Source organism: Eulemur rufifrons, chromosome 29 (assembly GCF_041146395.1).
Source record: "Eulemur rufifrons isolate Redbay chromosome 29, OSU_ERuf_1, whole genome shotgun sequence".
NCBI classification, from domain to species: domain Eukaryota; kingdom Metazoa; phylum Chordata; class Mammalia; order Primates; family Lemuridae; genus Eulemur; species Eulemur rufifrons.
In genome coordinates this window covers 57,828,856-57,849,230 of record NC_091011.1, presented here as the reverse complement: position 1 = coordinate 57,849,230, position 20,375 = coordinate 57,828,856, and the positions used below count along the sequence as shown (strand labels likewise).

At 33.9% G+C, this 20,375-nt stretch overlaps 1 protein-coding gene across 2 annotated transcripts in view; it reads right to left on the bottom strand.

Annotated features, from left to right (window-relative positions):
* MAGI2 (membrane associated guanylate kinase, WW and PDZ domain containing 2) overlaps positions 1-20,375 on the bottom strand; it is a 1,290,578-nt gene that overhangs the window by 912,671 nt on the left and 357,532 nt on the right. For both annotated transcript variants that reach the window (XM_069462132.1, XM_069462133.1), the window contains exon 2: positions 968-1,084. In XM_069462132.1, the coding sequence (XP_069318233.1) occupies positions 968-1,084 (117 nt within the window). The remainder of the gene's footprint in view (positions 1-967; positions 1,085-20,375) is intronic.

Genomic DNA, 20,375 nt, shown 5'->3' with positions numbered 1-20,375 from the left:
AATTCTGGTGGTTCAACTCTCTCTCTCTCTCTCTCTCTCTCTCTATATATATATATATATAAAATTGTTTTGCTCATTTGTCCTAGTCAAGTTTTTCTTTGTTTAATATTAATCTTTTGGAGCCCACAGCTTTGAGTACATTAAAGTTTAGAGTAGAACTAAAACAAAAGAAACAACATACAACATCCACAGACCAGAATTTCTGGAGAGAATATAAAGTCTCTGGAGGTCATGGAATCTACCTTGAAGAAAATGGATCTGGATATTTATCTAGGACCTAAGTTGAAAAGTCCTTCATTTGTCCTAAAGTTAATACAGAATTTTCAAATGAGCTAGAATAGATGCTAAGAAGTTGATTTGTGAATTTTATCATTTTACCAATTCCCTTCTTGTGAAGGATTAATCAGGAATGGTTTGTGATTTTTCTATAGGTTACATATAAGAAATCTGTCTCAACAAACATCATCACTTTCTAAGAGTTATAAAAAAACTTAGCTATGCTTTCCAATGCATATGTTTCTTGTCATTTCTGAGACTCCCTTGTTGCAAACTAGAGATGAGGTTGAGAGTTACTATGTAGGTTCTGTTTACAAAATACCTGTTTCAACTAATAAATTGAATTTGTATTCTCCTGACTCCTGGTGTGGAGTTCTACCCCAATCATAATTCATTCTGAATCACCAACAGTCTGGACCAGAATCCTTATTTCTCAATACTAACTTGAGAAGCATAAGTTAGATTTTATAGCTTGAAAATCACAAATCTCTTTTAACTACAACTTCATCATTAAACCATGCCACTGCAGTTATACAAGCATTTGCATTTAAAATGATTATATCTCAAATTTGTTTTCTGTTCCAAAAGCCCACCATAAAAATCAGCATGATTTAACTTTTCTTTTAAACAATGGATATATATCTATGAACATTTAACACAAAAAGAAAATAATATCGCCCATTGTACTCACATGGCACCGTGCGGAGGTAGAGGTTGTCACGAATGATTTGCTGAAGTTCGTGGTCAACAGAACCCTTCTGAAATCGTAAGTTGAGGTAGTGACGGAGGTCCTTATCAACAATTCCTCCTAAAATGATAAAGTTTCTTAGTAAAGGATGTTGGAAAATATGTTAAGTACGTAATTTGATTCTGTAATAAACATACTCAGGAACCCATTTAAAAGATGCATTATTTCAAATTGCTCTTTTGATTTTCTTAAACATTTGCTGCCATGATAACAAAACAGATAATACTAACTGAGATGGTAATTGTCCACCAGGTCTATGCTCAGTGCCTTGCGTGTATTCTTGAATTTATTCTTCATTTAACATGAAGTCTATTTTACAGTAAAAGATACGTCATTCCTGAACTAATATTGAAACATTATAGTATACCTCACTGCATGGCTAAAAAGATCATTTATTCATTCATTCATTACTTCCCATTCTAACTCCTCCCAACCCCTGGCAACCACCTGTCTCTATAAATTTGACTATAGTAGACTATAAATTTGACTATAGTTGACTATAAGTAGAATCTATGTTATTTGCCCTTTTGTAACAGGCTTATTTCACTTAGCATTATGCCTTCAAAGTTAGAAAAGACTTCTAAGTTATTTAAAGTTACTCGAGATGTAAATAACTAGGGTGATATGAAAAGTTAAAACAAAAAAACCTACACAAATAGTAAGGATTGTATTGCCTTTATACAATAAATCAGAGGAATTTGTATGTTCTGAAGTATATGCGGAGATATTTTTTAACTAGAAACAAGGTTTGAAGGAATTTAGGTGTTTTCTTTCTTTTGACAATAGAAATAATTTTGAGTGTGTTTGCCATTATAATCTAATCAAATTTAAACTGGGCTATAGTTAAGAAAACTAATAATGTAGATCTACCAAAGATTAATTTAATATTTAAAAATAACATATGTTAAATTATGAAGATTTATCTTAAAACCCTTCCTATTTCTATATTGGAAAGAATGAATTATAAATCAAAATATCTATACTAATATAAATAAGAATTTCTGAAGCTCTTATCTTTTCAATCAAACATATTAGGGAAACTGAAACAAGTCACGTAATTTAAGATGGAGAAAACAGGAAATCTATAATAGTCACAAAACACATATTCTCTTTAAGTCCTTTGGATTCTCAGAATTAGAATCCATAAATCTACTTGCCCCACCATGATCACATACAATTTTATTATGTTGGTGCGCACAATGCAGCACAAACACCTTTTACACAAACAGTAGTTAATATCCTTGTAAGTTATATATTGCAACATTTTTGAAGTTTTCAAAATCCACCATTTCAGCTGCCTTCTAATCTGCATGTATAGCCTCAATAAGATGCCATAAGAAATAGCATTTTCAAAGGAAAATATATTGGTTATTGGGTTCATATAAATATTACATCCAGAATGCTTGCACATATAATTTTCCAAATTCAAAACCATTTTCTCATCCAACGAAATAGACAGAAATAAAAGTCATTTAAAACTGACATTATAATACCAACAATTATCTATTATTTACATCTCCAAATGCCCTGTGTTTCTATGTGTCTTAGACTTGTTGGTACCACACTGAAATAGTTAATAATTTAGAAATTCTGAAATTATCATTTCTGCTTGTTTTTCTTCTGGTTAGTAAAACATGCTTACCCTTGCTAATTCATTACAGCTACTGAGCAAGCATCATGTCTGTGACTGTTTCAGCTGTCATTTCGCCAAATTCTAAGGCTGTAAGTCCTTCGGCAACTGCACTTCCTCTTCTTTCTCTTTTTCTTTCTATCTAATATGTGGAACATGCCAAGTGATGAGATGCTTTCTGGCAGTCCGAGAAAATGCCAACTATAGAAGAACAGATGTAGTCTGTCCATTAAGCTAGAATTGCTCACCTAGTATAACATGGGTAAGTTCACATTTTGTATTCCAGGATAATTCTTATCCCTGAAAATATATTATCAGTTTAAATCAGTTCAATTACAAATGTACTGCATTAGCCTTCTCAAAAGTTTCTCTACCTAAGAAAACAACAATAAAAAAGTCTGTCTATTCATTTCAATGACTAGCTCTATCTTTTTTTCCATGGAAGGACCAACTGAAGCTTCTAAGAATTAATATAAAATTTCCTTCACTAATCAAAATGAGTTGTCACAAATTACAATAAAATTATACAGACAATTCCATTTGTTCTAGAAGGATTTTTCTTGCCTCCTATTTCTCAAATACTTTCTCATGCTTCACAATTTATCAGAGCATTTTCAAGTCAGGCAATTTTATTTATCCAGTATTTTTATTATGGCAAATTCTTTTAGTTGCTTGCCCAATATTCTTTTCATTATTCTTTTATATTAAAAGAACTTTGATTTAGTTTCAGGCACAAACATGATCAGCCCTAGGATGTGGGTCGTAGTGGTCTGAAAGAGTCATTCAATCCAGTTCTCCACTTTCCTAGCTGCCCTTTATGCTTCTGGCAGCTATGTTCTGGCCACTGACACCTAACACAGAAGGAGGGATTTCTTTATTCTTTCAAATGGACTTGATATCTAAGATGTATTAATAGCAGCCATATTCTCACCATGAAATGTCAAGCACAAGGGAAAAAGTCAACAAGCTACGGATGCCAGAGTAGAAGTTACAAAAAGCCTGGGTCTCTAAGGATTTTACTAAGCAGTTGAAAATAATAACTACATTACTTAAGATGTCTTGTTACATAAGAAAAAGTAAATACTCACTTTAGAAAACTATCATGGTTGAGCATTCTTTTAAAACTAATACTGTTGAGCAACTAAGACCCTAAATGATATATGCATGTATGCATATATACATGCAACTGTACATGTTACATACACATATGTATTAATACATAATATATACACATATACAAAGGAATATTTTTTCTTAATTAGAAATTTCAATTATAGAGGAATTAAGCAACAGACATTAGGCAATGGCGAGCTGAAAAATAGAGCCTGGGTCTCAAGATGAACAGATTTCAGGTTTATATAATAGCATTTTAAAGCAAGATAGAAAATGCAGAATTCCACATAGCGTTCAATAAATGTTATCTATTGTTAAAATAAATAGTCTGCTATCTTATTTGCCATATTTATAATTTTTTGTTTTATTAGTGTTTGTAGAGTTTCTGCTCTACCATTTCCTAGTGAATCCTAGATTTGATACCTTAAAGGATGCAAATATCTATCCTTCTGTCAAGCAGAGCACTGGTGAATTCAACATCTTATTGCATGCTTTAGCCATTTGTACTTCTCTCTTCAAAAAAATTCAGTGGCTCTTACCATTATATTTTAATAACTATTGAATTATTTAATTATATAAAAGCTTTTATTTCTTTTACTTAAAAATAAAACGGTGTATTAAAAGATTAAATGCCTCCTCAAATCACACTTTTATTAAATGAGTGAGCTAAGGATTTGAAGACTACAATTATATGCCAGTCACCTAACTTACATACTCTATAGTCTGAAGACCAAACTTCTTAGTACAAAGCAGTCAAGTCCTTTCTCAGCATGACCCCAATCAAGCTTTTCAACCTGACATCAAAGTATAACTTAAGAAGAACCCTTAGGAGAGAACTTGGTTCAAACTCTTCCTATATCAAATGAGAAAAGTGAAGCTCACACAAATTATCTGGCATTGGGTTTGGAGTAAAGATGGGGTAGGAAGTGAGGGAAGCACCAGGAAGCAACATCCATGCACTATTTGGGAAGAAAATGCTAAATGTTAATGTATGAAACTGGTATGCATTTCTAAGATTTCCATAGTTTTCAGGAATGTCCCCAGTAGAACCTGACTGCTTTGTTCTCTCCACCACATGAATGCCCAGATTGAGGTAGAGGAAGAAGATTCTGCTTGGATCATATGGAAAAAATCTTCTTGGCATATTCCTTAAGGCAACTTGTTAGTCCCAGTCTTGTAGCTAAAGCCAAACACTCTTCCTAAGTTTAAGGGAGAAACATGATGTTTGTGCCAACGGTCTGACTGCTAGTAGCTTCCAGAGTAGTCCCACTCCTCACTCATGGGCATGACCATTAGCTCAAACTTTCCCTTCCCTTGAATGAACATGTAGCTTATAAACTTATCAGAAAACTGAGGAGAGCAGTTCACTGACTGAGATGGTAGAGGAGTAGGTAAGGAGGGGAAGGTAGGGATATCCACAACAGTCTGGCTCATTCTGATGTCATGTATTCATCCTGTGCTTCTGCCAAACCAAGCTGCTCTAATATTTTAATTGCCTTATTTACTTTTCCTTCTCTCTAAATCTGTGTTTTTCAATCACCCTTCATAAAATGCCAAGATGAACATTTGATTTTAGCTTGTGCTTTACTTTTTGCATCAATCTTTGTGCTTTATCTTGTACTACCTTCTTTTGGTAGCAGCATCCTGATTTTTTTTTTTTGAGTGGTTACATCTCCCACATTCTGTAGATGTAGTGGGACCTTGAGTCAAGCTGCCCTGCCCTCACTTAGCCAACCAAAATGTCTCTTCCAGGAGCTGGCTTTATAAATGGAGTGACCAAAGGACATGAATGCAAATGCATTCATCTTGAAAGTGGCACCCTGAAGAGATTAGCCTTGATCTCTGCTTCCTAGACAAACAGAATTGCCCTGTTCCTGTATTTCTCTGGCCAGCTTTTCCAACCTTCCCTTTGTTATTTGCAACTAAAGAAATGTCATGGTTAAGAATGCCTTCTCTTTGATACTATCTTTGGAATTCTTACCCATCCATCAGTTTAAAAGCATCCTCCACTTGGTCTTCCTTATGATCTTTGGGCCGGAAGTCTTCTCTCTCTTCTGAACTTCCATATCCTGGTCATCTCTCTTAAGTATTTTGTACATTCTAACAGCCCATACAGTAATTTCTGGGATTGCTCTATGTTTTCTATTATATTGCAAGCTCCCCAGGACAGAGCATTTTCTGTATCTTCTCTCTTCTTCCCACCTCTAAAGCAGCACCTTTTAAATATATGAGACCATGAAATGTTCACTGAATAAATAAATCATAAATGCTCTAATGGAAAATATGCAAGGTTTTGAATCAGGAAACTGGGTTTCAGTTACTCTAGCACTTCATTAAAAAGTCTTGCACAGATAATTTCTGAATCTCATTTTTCACATCTGTAAAAGGTGGGTGTCTTAGTCAGTTAAAGCTGCTATAACAGAATACCGCAGATTGGATAGCTTAAACAACAAATATTTATTTCCCACATTTCTGGAGACTGGAAGTCCAAGATCAAGACATCAGAGATCTGATCAGAGCTATCTTGCTGGTTTGCTTTCATTATAGCAATATAGCAAATGACCCTCTTCTCATAAAATTCTCACATCTCCAAGAGAGAAATCATTTCTCCAGTGCTTCTTTTTATAAGGTCACCAACACCATTCCTAAGGGCTCCACCATCATAAGCTAATTACCTACCAAAAATCTTACCTTCTAATTTAATCACATTGGGAGTTGAGATTTCAACATGTGAATTTTGGAGGGGACACAAACTTTCAGTCCATAACAGTGGATATAGAACCAAATAAGGTCTCCTCTAGATCTAAATCCTATGCTTCCACATAAAATATTTACTAATACATCTTACAGTTTGGGATTTTTTTTTCTTGGTAATCAGACAACCAAATTATTTTACTAATTAATAATAATTATAATCCACAAGTTAGTTATAGTTCATAAGAAACCACTGATAATCTCCCTTTGATATTGTTTTCTGTTTTTTGAATTGTCTAGGAACTTAAGTCATCAATAAAAAATTGATTCCAGACATTTTCTTTGCCAAATAAGTAATAAAATAGCCAAGCAAACCAATCTACAAGGAATTAGAAGAGAAGGATGATTTATACATATGCTTAAGATATTTCCATAAGTAATTTCAAATGCATCTTATGTTAATTTACTGGATGGTGGGGAAGTCAAGGAATAGACAGTAGGAAAACATTATGGGGCTATGTTGCTAAGTTTCTTTTTCAAAAATAGTTTCTACTTGGCTCACCTCAAAAATGAAGAAATAAATCACAGGAAAGTTGATTGATTCTGTTAAGATTCACAGCCACAAAACAGGTGACAGACATATCTAATCCAGTCTGCCAGAGCAGACTCCATTTTCTTTTTAGGTGGAAAATTGTGCCTTTGGTTTCCAATGATCTAAAGGCCCATCTCATTTTCAGGCGGCTAAAGTACTACACCAAATCACTGCATGCATTTGATCTATAAAAAATTACAAGCCAGTAAAATTGTTCTTCCTCCAATAATTTCCTTTTGCTTATTTCTTATTTTAAGTAAAAGCACACATTTGGGGTCCATAAAACTCATTGAAGGAACCCTGGTTAATAATTTTTCCATAGCTGGAAACATTTAGTTACATGACAATTTGTATCCCTTCAATAGTTTATTCAAAATATTGGAACATATAATCTTTTTTTTTAATCACACTTTAATATCTTTGTGTGTTGTTTTTTTCTTCAAAATTTTAGCAATACTGCATATTTTGTACCAAAAAATGCAATAAGAAAGACAACAAACTATATTAAACAGTTGCAGATCATTAAGAGATTCAAAGCTAGACAAAATAATTGCTATTTTAGAGAAAATGACAGAGATAAATGTAAGTGCTTTATAATATTCTCCAGCTCTGTTGAAAATGGCTTTTTATCATTTCCTTTCCTCAACTATTGCACAGATGAGATATTACTGAGTTTCACTTTTCTTTGTTAGCCTTGATCTAAAAGTAAATGTTACAGTCATTCCTATAGTTATGATTATAAGCTCCATGGAGAAGAGAAAATGAGTTCTCAGCATATGCCAGGCATTGTGGCAGGCGTTGTACATACATTACCTGAAATTTTAGCATCAAGAAATATGAACGATGGGCCCATAGTTGGAAACAAACTCAAGTGTATTTAAATTTTCAATAATGTACCAAGACGGCTAATTCAGTCTAATAGTAGGGCATATCCTATTAATTTCTTTGATTCACGTAACTCTTAAAAATTACATGTCCTTTACAAACAGCAGTATGTCAAAACAAATTCAGCATAGTGAAAGAAAAAAGATAACTGAGGAAAAAATGGACATAATATTCTAACCCAAATTCAATCCATTTATTTTTAAAACCAGATATATACTACCCTAAGTTTAAAAAGGAAAAAATAATGTTAGGATAGTTATAAATTGATTTGAAATTTAATGTTAATAAACCTCAAAACTATAAGGCTTCTACATAAAATATTTACTAACATTAACGAAGTAAAAAAAAGACACTATTCTCTAAAATATCTAGATAATTCATCAGGCATTTTTTTTTCTCTTAGAGTCTTGATTTACAGTTTTTTCAACTTTATTCCAAAGTTTAAGTGTAAATTTTTAAAAATGTAGTGATAAAAATATCACAACATATATTTTGTTCTTGGAAAGTACAATTTAAAAATTTATTCACATTAATTAAAAAGCAAAAAAAAAAAAATGCTTGTACTTTGGTACGCCTGAAATACCTTCATTCATAAAACTAAACATGAGTATGTAAATGTTAAACAGTGAATTTTAAGCTTATTTAATTTTATATTAGCAAGCTATATCCTAAGTCAAATGAACAATTATTAATATATTTTAATAGGTGATTATTATGAGTAAAATTAATGGAGATTTACAAAATTAGATTTGCAAATATTTGTTATTATTTTGTGTTTTGAGAGCTATTAGGCAAGTTCAGCTCTTTTTTTTTTTTTTTTGCAAACCTGTTGCTGTAACTTAGAAACTACCAGATGACCTGGTATAATAGGTGATCCACTCCATATGGCTTCATGATGAAAAGTCTCATGACACTTTGTCCAAAACAACAAAAAAATAAGCCACAGCTTTATTTTTTATACCAATTTACAATGATAATACAAAAAAATTCCTTTACAAAATTTATCCCAAAGAATAGACTGACATATCCTCTATAGGTTGTATCATGATGGATTTGTACTAATGAAGTTATAACATTTCTAGGTACATAATTTGAGCTGCTACAAGGCTGACTTCAAATAATAAGCTATGCAGAATGTTTTTTTTTCTGATAGAAATAATGTTGTATACTATAATTATGTCCTTGGACCACCTATGAGTCTTTTGATTAATTGGCAACTGAAGTATGTTATTCATGGTACATTGGAAATACATTATTGTTAGCCATTGTCTTGTACATAACAATGCTTCTGGGAGATGCAGGGAGAGTAGGGGCATAATAGTAAAGTTCCAAGTTAGGCTGATAGGTTCTAAAAACACAAAGCCCTTCTTCCTTCATGGTAGAGTGGACCACTTCCAGCTCTGCGACCCTGGTGGGAATTCTTGCTGCTATGGCCAAAGATCCTCAGGACAGGGATGAAGTTGGAAGTGGGCAGAAGTGGGGCAGCCTACTGCGAAGATAGATCCTATACACTCTTGTATAAAGGATTACTGGACAATGAGCATCCTGCCATTTTATCTCCTTGCAGCCTGGCTCAGCCCAAATTCTTTTTCCTTGGAGGTCCTTACCCCTCAGTTTATTCTGAGGTCCTGCCTGCCTCTACCTTATGTGGTCTGCTTTCACTATAAAATGGGCTGTAATATGTTTCCCTATTTCCTAACTTAGAAGCAAACTCAATAACATTTTGAGATCTCCTTGGCATTCTTAAAAATACTCTACTACTTATAAAAATACAAAAAAAAAAATCTGAAATGCCTTTCTCCACAAATATTTGCAAGTCCCAGCCTTTTTATCTTACACTCCTTCCCCCAAAACATAAATACATATAGACCCTGTAGGAAAGACAAGGACAGGAGTGATCAGGAGGTAATAGTAGAAATTTGAGGGTTACAAAACCCACAAGGTAGAGGTATCTTCATATTTCAGAAGAAACTAGATTCACATAAGTCAGTCGGATATGTCATTTAAGGAAAAGGATGTGTATTTGTGTGCATGCATGGGTTCATGTGTGATAGGGATTGGAAGGGGGTGGACAATGAGAAGTAAGAATATAGCCATTGGGGTTGCTGTCTGTAAGAAGAGAATTGGAACAGTGGTCAGGGAAGGACACAGGATGATTTCTTTATCATTTTTGTTCTAGGTTGTTCCTACTCTCACTACTGAAAGACAAGTCCCTGATCTGACACAGGGTAAAAATGAGAAGCAGAGACTGGGTTGAAGACACTGAACACACATCATGTCAGGGACTGTAGCGGAAAAAGAAATGGGGGAAAAAGATCTCCAAGCATTAGACATTGAAAAAGAAAGCTAAGTGTTCTTATCTAAAAATGATACAAGCCATATACGACAAACCCACAGCCAACATCATACTGAATGGGGAAAAACTGAAAGCATTCTCACTTCGAACTGGAACCAGACAAGGCTGCCCACTGTCCCCATTACTTTTCAGCATAGTATTGGAAGTCCTTGCAAGAGCTATCAGGCAAGAGAGCAGAATCAAGGGAGTCCAAATAGGGACAGAAGAGATCAAACTCTCACTCTTTGCTGATGATATGATGTTATATCTAGAAAACCCCAAGGTTTCAACCAAGAGACTTCTGGAATTGATCAATGAATTCAGTAAAGTCTCAGGATACAAAACCAATACACACAAATCAGAGGCATTCATACGCCAATAACAGTCAAACGGAGAACCAAATTAAGGACTCAATACCCTTCAAAATAGCAACAAAGAAAATAAAATACCTAGGAATATATTTAACTAAGGAGGTAAAGGACCTCTATAGGAAGAACTATGAAACACTGAGGAAGGAAATCGCAGAACATGTAAATAGGTGGAAAACCATACCATGCTCATGGATCGGTAGAATCAACATTGTTAAAATGTCTATACTGCCCAAAGTTATCTACAGATTCAATGCAATCCCTATTAAATTACCAACATCTTTTTTCACAGACATAGAAAAAAAAATTTTACGCTTTGTATGGAACCAGAGAAGACCCCGTTTAGCAAAAGCAATCTTAAACAACAAAAACAAAATGGGAGGTATTAATTTGCCAGACTTCAAACTATACTACAAGGCTGTGGTTCTTAAAACAGCCTGGTACTGGCACAAGTGCAGGGACACAGACCAGTGGAACAGAACAGAAAATCCAAATATAAAACCATCCTCATATAGCCATCTAATCTTTGACAAAGCAGACAAAAACATACTCTGGGGAAAAGATTCCTTATTTAATAAATGGTGCTGGGAAAACTGGATACCCACATGTAGAAGACTAAAACAGGACACACTTCTCACCCCTCACAAAAATCAAATCACGGTGGTTAACAGACTTAAACCTTAGGTCAGAAACTATTAGAATTCTAGAAGAAAACGTAGGAAAGACTCTTACAGACATTGGCCTAGGCAAATAATTTATGAAGAAGACCACTAAGGCAATCACAGCAACAACAAAAATAAATAAATGGGACCTGATCAAATTAAAAAGCTTCTGCACAGCCAAAGAAACAGTCACAAGAGTAAACAGACAACCTACAGAATGGGAAAAAATTTTCACATACTACACATCAGATAAAGGACTGATAACAAGAATCTATTTAGAACTCAGGAAAATCAGTAAGAAAAAATCGAACAATCCTATCAAAAAGTGGGCAAAGGACATGAATAGAAATTTTTCAAAAGAAGATATAAAAATGGCTAACAAACATATGAAAAAGTGTTCAACATCTCCAATCATCAGGGAAATGCAAATCAAAACCACAATGAGATATAACTTAACTCCAGTGAGAATGGCCTTTATCAAAAAGTCCCAAAACTATACATGTTGGCATGGGTGTGGAGAGATAGGTACACTCATACACTGCTGGTGGGACTGTAAACTAGTGCAACCCCTGTGGAAAGCAATGTGGAGATACCTAAAACAGATTCAAGTAGACCTACCATTCGATCCAGCAATCCCATTATTGGGCATCTACCCAGAAGAACAAAAGTCATTCTATAAAAAAGACACCTGCTATAAACATTCCTAATGTTTATAGCAGCACAATTCACAATTGCAAAGATGTGGAAACAACCCACATGCCCATCAATTCATGAATGGATTAGCAAAAGGTGGTATATGTATACCATGGAATATTACTCAGCTATTAGAAATAATGGCGATATGGCATCTCTTTGGTTCTCCTGGAGAGAGCTGGAACCCATTCTATTAAGTGAAGTATCCCAAGAATGGAAAAATAAGCACCACATGTACTCACCAGCAAACTGGTTTCCCTGAGTGCACATTTTGGAATAACACCAATTGGGTATCGGACAGGGTCGGGGCTGGGTGGAAGGGACGGGTGTATACCTACTTGTTGAGTGCGATGCGCACTGCCTGGGGAATGGACACGCTTGAAGTTCTGACTGGGGGGGATGGGGTGAGGGGAGGGGAGGGGTGCACACCTACATGATGAGTGCGATGTGCACTGTCTAGGAAATGGACACAACTGAAGCTCAGACTCGGGGGGATGGGGAGGCATGGGCAATGTATAGCCTAATCTTTTGTACCCCATAATGAGCTGAAAAACAAACAAAAAATAAAAATTAAAAAATAAAGAAATAAAAAAATAATAAAAAAAAAAGAAAGAAAAAGAAAGCTATGACTGTTGCTAAGTGACTAGGTGTGCTGTGCCCCCAAGTGGCTATAAAAGAAGTATATGAGACAAGCAGGAAGTAGTCAAAGACTGTGAAAGTGAATTGTATTATAATGAACATTTACTGAATTATAAAATAACTTCTTCCAGCTAGTGTTTTAGGGACTATTTATACACTTGCCAGACATTCAATTATCATACCTGAAAGTTATCAATTAAAATTTCCTGAAAACCCAAAATTTCCTGAAAACTTTTAGACATCTGGGTCTGTAATGCCTCCAGAAATATAGAGAAGACTGAGCCAGGAATAGAAAAGAAGAAAGAATACACAATTAATGAAAGACATGATTGCCTTTTGTCCCCCTGATTACATACCAAATTGTACATGATTTTTGAACACAGTAAAGGTATTTGCAGGCTACATTCCTAAATGACCCTGTCTTATCTCTTCAATTACTTGTAATGAAAGCCTACTGAAAATCTTTCTTTCAAGGTAACTTTATTTTTACTGAAATATTACTATTTGCTCTTAAGAACAACAAACTCTTATAAAAATGTCATATGGAAACAATTAACAGTTTGAAGAGACAACCTTAGGATTGGTAGAAAATATTTCCAAGCCATATATTTGATTAGGGGTTAATATTCAAAATATATAAGGTACTCAAACAACTCAATAGCAAGAAAAAAAATAACCCAATTATAAAATAAGCAAGGGAACTGAATAGATATTTCCCAAAAGAAGACATACAAATGGCCAACAAATACACGGAAAAATGCTCAACATCACTAATCCTATCCTCTCCTCTCCTCTCCTCCCCTCCCCTCTCCTTCCCTCCCCTCTCCTCCCCTCCCCTCTCCTCTCCTCTTTTCTCTCCCTCCTGCCCTCCCTTTCTTTCTCTCTCTCTCCCCTCTTCCTCCCTTCCTTGTTCTCTTTGTTTCTTTCATCTCTTTTTTCTCTCTCTCTCTCTCCCCCTTTATAATAAATATTGATATATTTGGTAAAATTTGATCTTTCAAATGTAATGCAATGATCTTCAGAATTAAATTACATTTTAATGTAATACCTCACCTGGCATCCAGGTTGTGGATGATCCAGGTTGTGCACTCGCCTCTATACAAACTCCCATATTTAACCAAAAAAAAATTCCCAGTTGCTAAAATGTCAAATGAGCTCAGTTTTTCCATTTCTTTTCCCAGTCCAATTAGGTCTTTTCCCAGTTCTCCTATTTTGAAATCCACGTAATTTCTATTTCCTGTTGGTTTTCTCAAATGCTCAGATGTATAGACACATCACTAGGAAAATAAATATGACCATATGCAATCTTTGTGTAGGGCAGAACTATATATGAAGTTATAAAAGATACATAAGGAACTTTCTCCAGGGAGTTATAACTAAATCTTCACTTGCAGCTGCCTCAGCTGTTAATTAGCCAGAGCATGACCAAAATGGCAGCAGACAAATGTGAACCATTCAAAACTGACCATAAGCACACAATAAGAAACCACTCACCCTTAGCCTTGGTTATGGAAGAAATCTGCTTCAGTAGTACTTTCAAATACAAAGGATAATAATATGGCAATAACAACTGGCAGCTTTCCCAGATTTAACTTCGATTTAATCTTGTATTAACTTCAAGAAAAATGAATTTCCTAATAAGGAATTAAGGCTTTCAGTTGCTATCTACAGCAGACTGGCAATTTGACTGGTATATTAAATATAAACCTTAATGATTACCATTTAGATATTTAAAGGTCTACAATTGCCTCTACTAGGCTTATCGTGAGGAAAATAATCATCTTTACAGATGTTTCTCAATACATAATATATTGAAAAATGTGCAATCCTTTCTGGAAAGTATTTGTTTTAGAATATGTACTCTCCAAACGCATGGTCAGTTTTACATCAGTATATTCCCACCAAAAAAAAAAAAAAATGTGGTAGCTGCTCTGAAATTTAAGGTGATTGAATTATTCTTGCTCTATCAGTATCAATTGAGTTTTGCTTTATGTGACATTAGGTATAAAAGGCAGTAAAAATCTATTAACATTCTAATATGGTTCATACTATATGATTGTGGAGCTGACACTTAAGGTGTTTGAAAAATTAGGGTTTATTTATTGGACATTAGTAAAATAGCTGCTTTATATCACATAATTATCTTTAACATGACAACATTATCCTATTAGTACATTAAAATACTAACTCATAAATCACCTTTTATGTAGTCTTTCTAAAAATAGGTAAAGGCATAATTATGTAAATTCTAAATGAGAGTTGTTTTGGTTGACATCATCACATACACAATAATTTGGCTGAGCGATTGTTATGATATTAAAAATATGTAAAACAGGATAATATACCTGTTCATAAAATAAAGTTTTTAATGTATTCCTTATTAATAAATATTGATTTTTTTTAAAATTAAGAAGTTTACCTCCAAGTAATGTAGAATTTCTGATTCAGTCTAGATTGATGAAGAATATTTAGTTATTATACTTTGCCAAACATAAATACATATATAAATAAGAAATTGATAGAAAACTAATTCTTAATCTTGGAATTTATAGAAGAAAGTATACTTTTCTTCAAAAGTATACTTTTCATTGGCTTTAAGACAAATTTTGAATTTAAAACTTTGCTAAATGATATTTGGTATTAAGTCAGTAAATAAAATAATTTAAAATTATTTCAATATGAATATTTATGCTGATAGATCATGATATTTTATAACATATAGGTATGTGCAAAGCACTCACAGGAAGAACTGCCTGTCAGAATCTGAATAGCCAGTTCATAAATGATTCATGTTTTCTTAACCATCCAAAGCCATATTGTAAAGTTTCACAAACCAGTAAGTTAGGATGAATTAAATTAAATTAAACACCACATGTATAAACCCTCAAAGAACTTTCATAGGCACTATCTCATTTTATATCAAAAACATTAAAAGGTTAACTAAAGCAAGAGGGTATCTTTATCCCTTATCTGAGAAAGCCAATGCTAAAATAGGGTAACTGATTTGAGGATTATCACACAGCTGATATGAAGTTGTGTTAGATTCATTGGTGCTTTTGCACAATTACTCCCCATACACTTTTTTTTAATTTCAGCATATTATGGGGGTACGGAAAGTTTAGGCTATGTATATTGCCCTTTCCACCCCCTCCCCCTGGAATCAGAGCTTCAAGTGTGTCCATCCCCTAGACGGTGCTCATTGCACTCATTATGTATGTATATACCCATCACCTCCCCCGCCACACATCTGCCCGACACCCGATTAATGGTATTCCTGAATGTGCTCTTAGGTGATGATCAGTGAAACCAATTTGATGGTGAGCACACGTGGTGCTTATTTTTCCATTCTTGGGATACTTCACTTAGTAGAATGGGTTCCAGTTCTATCCAGGAAAATACAAGAGCTGCTATATCACCATTATTTCTTATAGCTGAGTAGTACTCCATGGTATAAGTATACCACATTTTATTAATCTACTCATGAATTGATGGGCACTTGGGTTGTTTCTACATCTTTGCAATTGTGAATTGTACTGCTATAAACATTTGAGTGCAGATGTCTTTTTTATAGAATGTCTTTTGTTCTTTTGGGTAGATGCCCAATAATGGGATTGCTGGATCAAATGGTAGGTCTACTTGTAGCTGTTTAAGGTATCTCCATGTTGCTTTCCACAGAGGTTGCACTAGTTTGCAGTCACACCAGCAGTGTATGCATGTTCCTGTCTCTCCACGTCCATGCCAACATTTATTGTTTTGGGACTTTTTGATAGAAATTTTTCAAAAGAAGACAGAAGAATGGCCAACAAACATGAAAAAATGCTCAGCATCTCTAATCATCAGGGAAATACAAATCAAAACCACAATGAGATATCACTTAACTCCAGTGAGAATGGCCTTTATCAAAAAGTCCCCATATTCTGAGTCAGGAAATGTGCATATTTCCCATGTGATTGTGGATTAATATTCCTATCCCATGACCCAGTGTTAAATTAATCTATTACATAAAACTAGGGATGTTAGGATACTATTCAGAGAATTCAAGGTAGCTGCAGATATAGAGAGTAATTTTAGCTGTCCCCTCTTTGTTTAAAGCCATTAAAGCATTGTTTAGGCAGTTGTACCTAGATTAAGGATCTCAATCTTCGATCCCTATTAACTACAAAATCTGGGAAAGATTTGATACACGTCTGTATTTTTAAGGATTTTTTTTTCCTGAGAATCTCCAACACACAAAACAAAACTGAATCCTCAGGAATGAGAAATAATAAGGTAATGAATGGATAAAGGACCTAAACTCAAAGTGAAAAAATAAAGTACAAATGACTGAATGAATAAATTTACTGCCAGTGGTAAATTTTAAAATCAGTGAGCTCCCATCAAAAGCTAGAATCTAAAAAGTCAATTTTAACAAATTGAGAAGTTTCAGAAAATGAGATATAAAAATTAAAATATTAACCTTAAGTGTTGCTCATTTCTTAGAAAAGATGCCTGCCTTTCATTCATGTATGTTTTCATCATCACATTCCATAATCCAAGATCAAATTTTACATTTTGACACTTAAACTTTTTTTTTGACATTTGGTCAGAGCTAAAAATTCAGCCAACCATGATTTTTTTTGAAACAATGACAGTAATAAGCATCAAAGCATCTTCTTCTATTTCTTTATATTAAACAGTAAGTAAGCAGAACAATATGGGTGTAATATAACTGAGACGGTTTTCCCACAGTATGTTCTGCAAGATGTTAATAACTAAAATGTGAAAAAAAATTTTTCTGTGATCAAGGAAAGTTGGCAGTCATTGTGTGAGACCAAATTTAAAATTTCTCTTTGTTTCACGACCTTACTTATACTTGTAGTCATTAAACTCCTACTTTTTGTGGAGTACATTGTAGGACTATGTTCCAGGAGCACATATGGGAACTGTTGCCTAAGGAAAGGGTCTAGCTATTCTCTCTGCCACAATCACAACCCCAGTTCTGAAACTTGGCCAGGACTGACATACTGAAATGGTAACAATGTTCTCTGTGTGTTTTGGGCTTCCTGTGCTACGATTACTTGGGACTATTGTTTCCTAAATTGGGGAGGAATTTTATGGTTATTAACAGATAAAGGCTGCTTTCCAGTTCCATTTACAGTGACTGTTTTTAAAAAAAAAAAATCACAATACTAATTTACACTGAGAAAATGTGATAAAGCCTTAATCATCAAATATTTAAGTCAGTGCTCCAATTTTCCAAATTATTTCAGAATTCTTAAATAGGTGGTTTGTTCGAATGACCAAATTCCATATATTGCATGTGATTAATATGTCTCTTAAGGCTATTTTTAATCTATAGACTTGCCCTCTTTCCTTTTTCATCTTTCAATATTTATCATTATTCTTAAACTGGAAAATTTGTCCTTTAGAGTTTCTCGCCTTCTGGATTTTGAGGATTATATCCTGTGATGCCATTTAACATGTTCCTCTCTCCCTTGAATTTTCTATAGACTTGTGATTAAATCTAAAAGCTTTACTTGGGTCAAGTTTGATTTTTGGCAAGACTACTTCATAGGTGGTATTTTGTACTTCCATCAAGAGCCATGTAATTTATAGAAGTCTCTCTTTTTTGTGATGTTAGAACTAGCCACTAGATCCATTATTTTATTAAAGGTTTCCAGAAAATAGTGATAGTCCAATTTTATCATTCCTTTTCAATTAACTGGAGTATTTCTGTAAAGAGAAACTTACTCTCATCAACGATTTGACTACAGTTTTTACAGGAAAGTCAGGTAAAATGATGGCTTCACTTCCTCCTTCCGATTTATTTACCAGGTTGCGGGATACAGAGTTGGTTTACTGGCATCCTCCAAAGGATCTGGGAATTTTTTCTTTCATTTCTTTTTAATTGATTCATTTTTTACTATGATAATCTCATAGATTACAAAATGTTTGGTGTCTTTTAATTCATTGTTATTATTTTTATTGATGATCAGAATGTACCATTTTTTGGCCAATAGAAAGAAGCCCCTTTCAGTTGGCTTTTGACTCTTTCTGTCACAAGCCAGTAAACTTTGATAGCTTCCTTGCATTCTTGTATAGTTTACTCTTCCATGTAAAAACAAATTGAATATATTTGTATTTCTTCCTTTGTTTCTAGAAAAAAAGATAATATTCATGCACCCTTTCTTTCACGTTGACTTTTTTCCACCAAGAAATCATATAGAGAGGTATTTTTCATGTCCTTTTGGAGTTGTATAGTATTTCACTATGTATGGAAGATAATTTATTTAACTCATCCCTATTGATGCACATTTGGGTTGTTTCAAGTCTTTTTGCTTTTCTAAAGAATTGTGCTGTGATGCATGTAGCCTTTTCAGTATTGTTTTTAAAGTCCATCCATGATGCTGCATGTTGGTTTATTTTGTTGTTTTTAACCATGGTGTGGTACTTCATGGTACATATAAACAAGTATGATTTTATGAAAACCAAAGTGACAGAATCCATTAAAAATTTTCATATGTACAGATATAAACAATTTACTTTTTAAAGAAATGGATGGTTTTGGGAATTAAATAAATTCCATTTCAATATCTCATGATTATTTTCTTTTTCCTTAAAAATGCATTGATCGTTTCTTCTTGAAACATTATTGCTCAAAGGCAACAAAAGCAAAAATAGACAAATGAGATTACATCAAGCTAAAAAGCTTTTGTACAGCAAATGAAATAATCAATAGAATGAAGCAACAATTTATAGAACGGGAGAAAATATTTGCAAACTATCCATCCAACAAGGAATTAATAACTAGAATATATAAGGAACTCAAGCAACTAAACAGCAAAAAAAAAACCCTAACTAATCCAATTTAAAAATGAGTAAATGATCTGAATAGACATTTCTTAAAAGCAGACATAAAAGTGGCCATCAGGTATATGAAAAAAATGTTCAATATCACTAATCATCAGAAAAATGCAAATCAAAACCACAATGAGATACTATCTCACTCCAGGTAAAATGGCTATTATCAAAACGACAAAAAATAAGAAATGCTGGCAAGGATGTGGAGGAAGGGAAATTCCTGTACACTTTTGGTGGGAATGTAAATTAGTACAGCCACTATGGATAAAAGTATGAAGGCATCTCAAAAAACTAAACATAGAACTACGATATGATACAGTAATCCCACTTCTGGGTATATATCCAAAAAAAAAAAAAAGAAACAAAATCAGTATACCGAAGAGATATCTGCACTGCTGTATTTATCACAGCACTATTCACAGTAGCCAAGATATAGAATCAATCTAAGTGTCCATCAATGGATGAATGGATAAAGAAAATGTGAGATATATATGTGTGTATACACACACACACACACAATGGAATGTTATTCAGCCATAAAAAAGAATGAAATTCTGTCATTTGCAGCAACACGGATGAGCCTAGAGGGCATTATGTTAAGTAAACTAAGCCAGGAACAGAAAAGCAAATATTGTATGTTTTCACTCATATGTGAGAACTAAAAAGAAAAAAAAAAGTTATTCATGGAGGTAGACAATACAATTGTTACCAGTGGCTAGGAAGGGTTGTGGGGGGGGGGGGGGCGGTGATGAAGAGAGGTTGGTTAATGGGCATAAAAATACAGTTAGATGAAAGGAGTAAGTTTTGGTGTTCAAGAGCATAGTAGGTCAATAATTTATTGTATCTTTGAAAATAATTAGAAGAGAAGATTTAGAATGTCATCAACACAAAGAAATGATA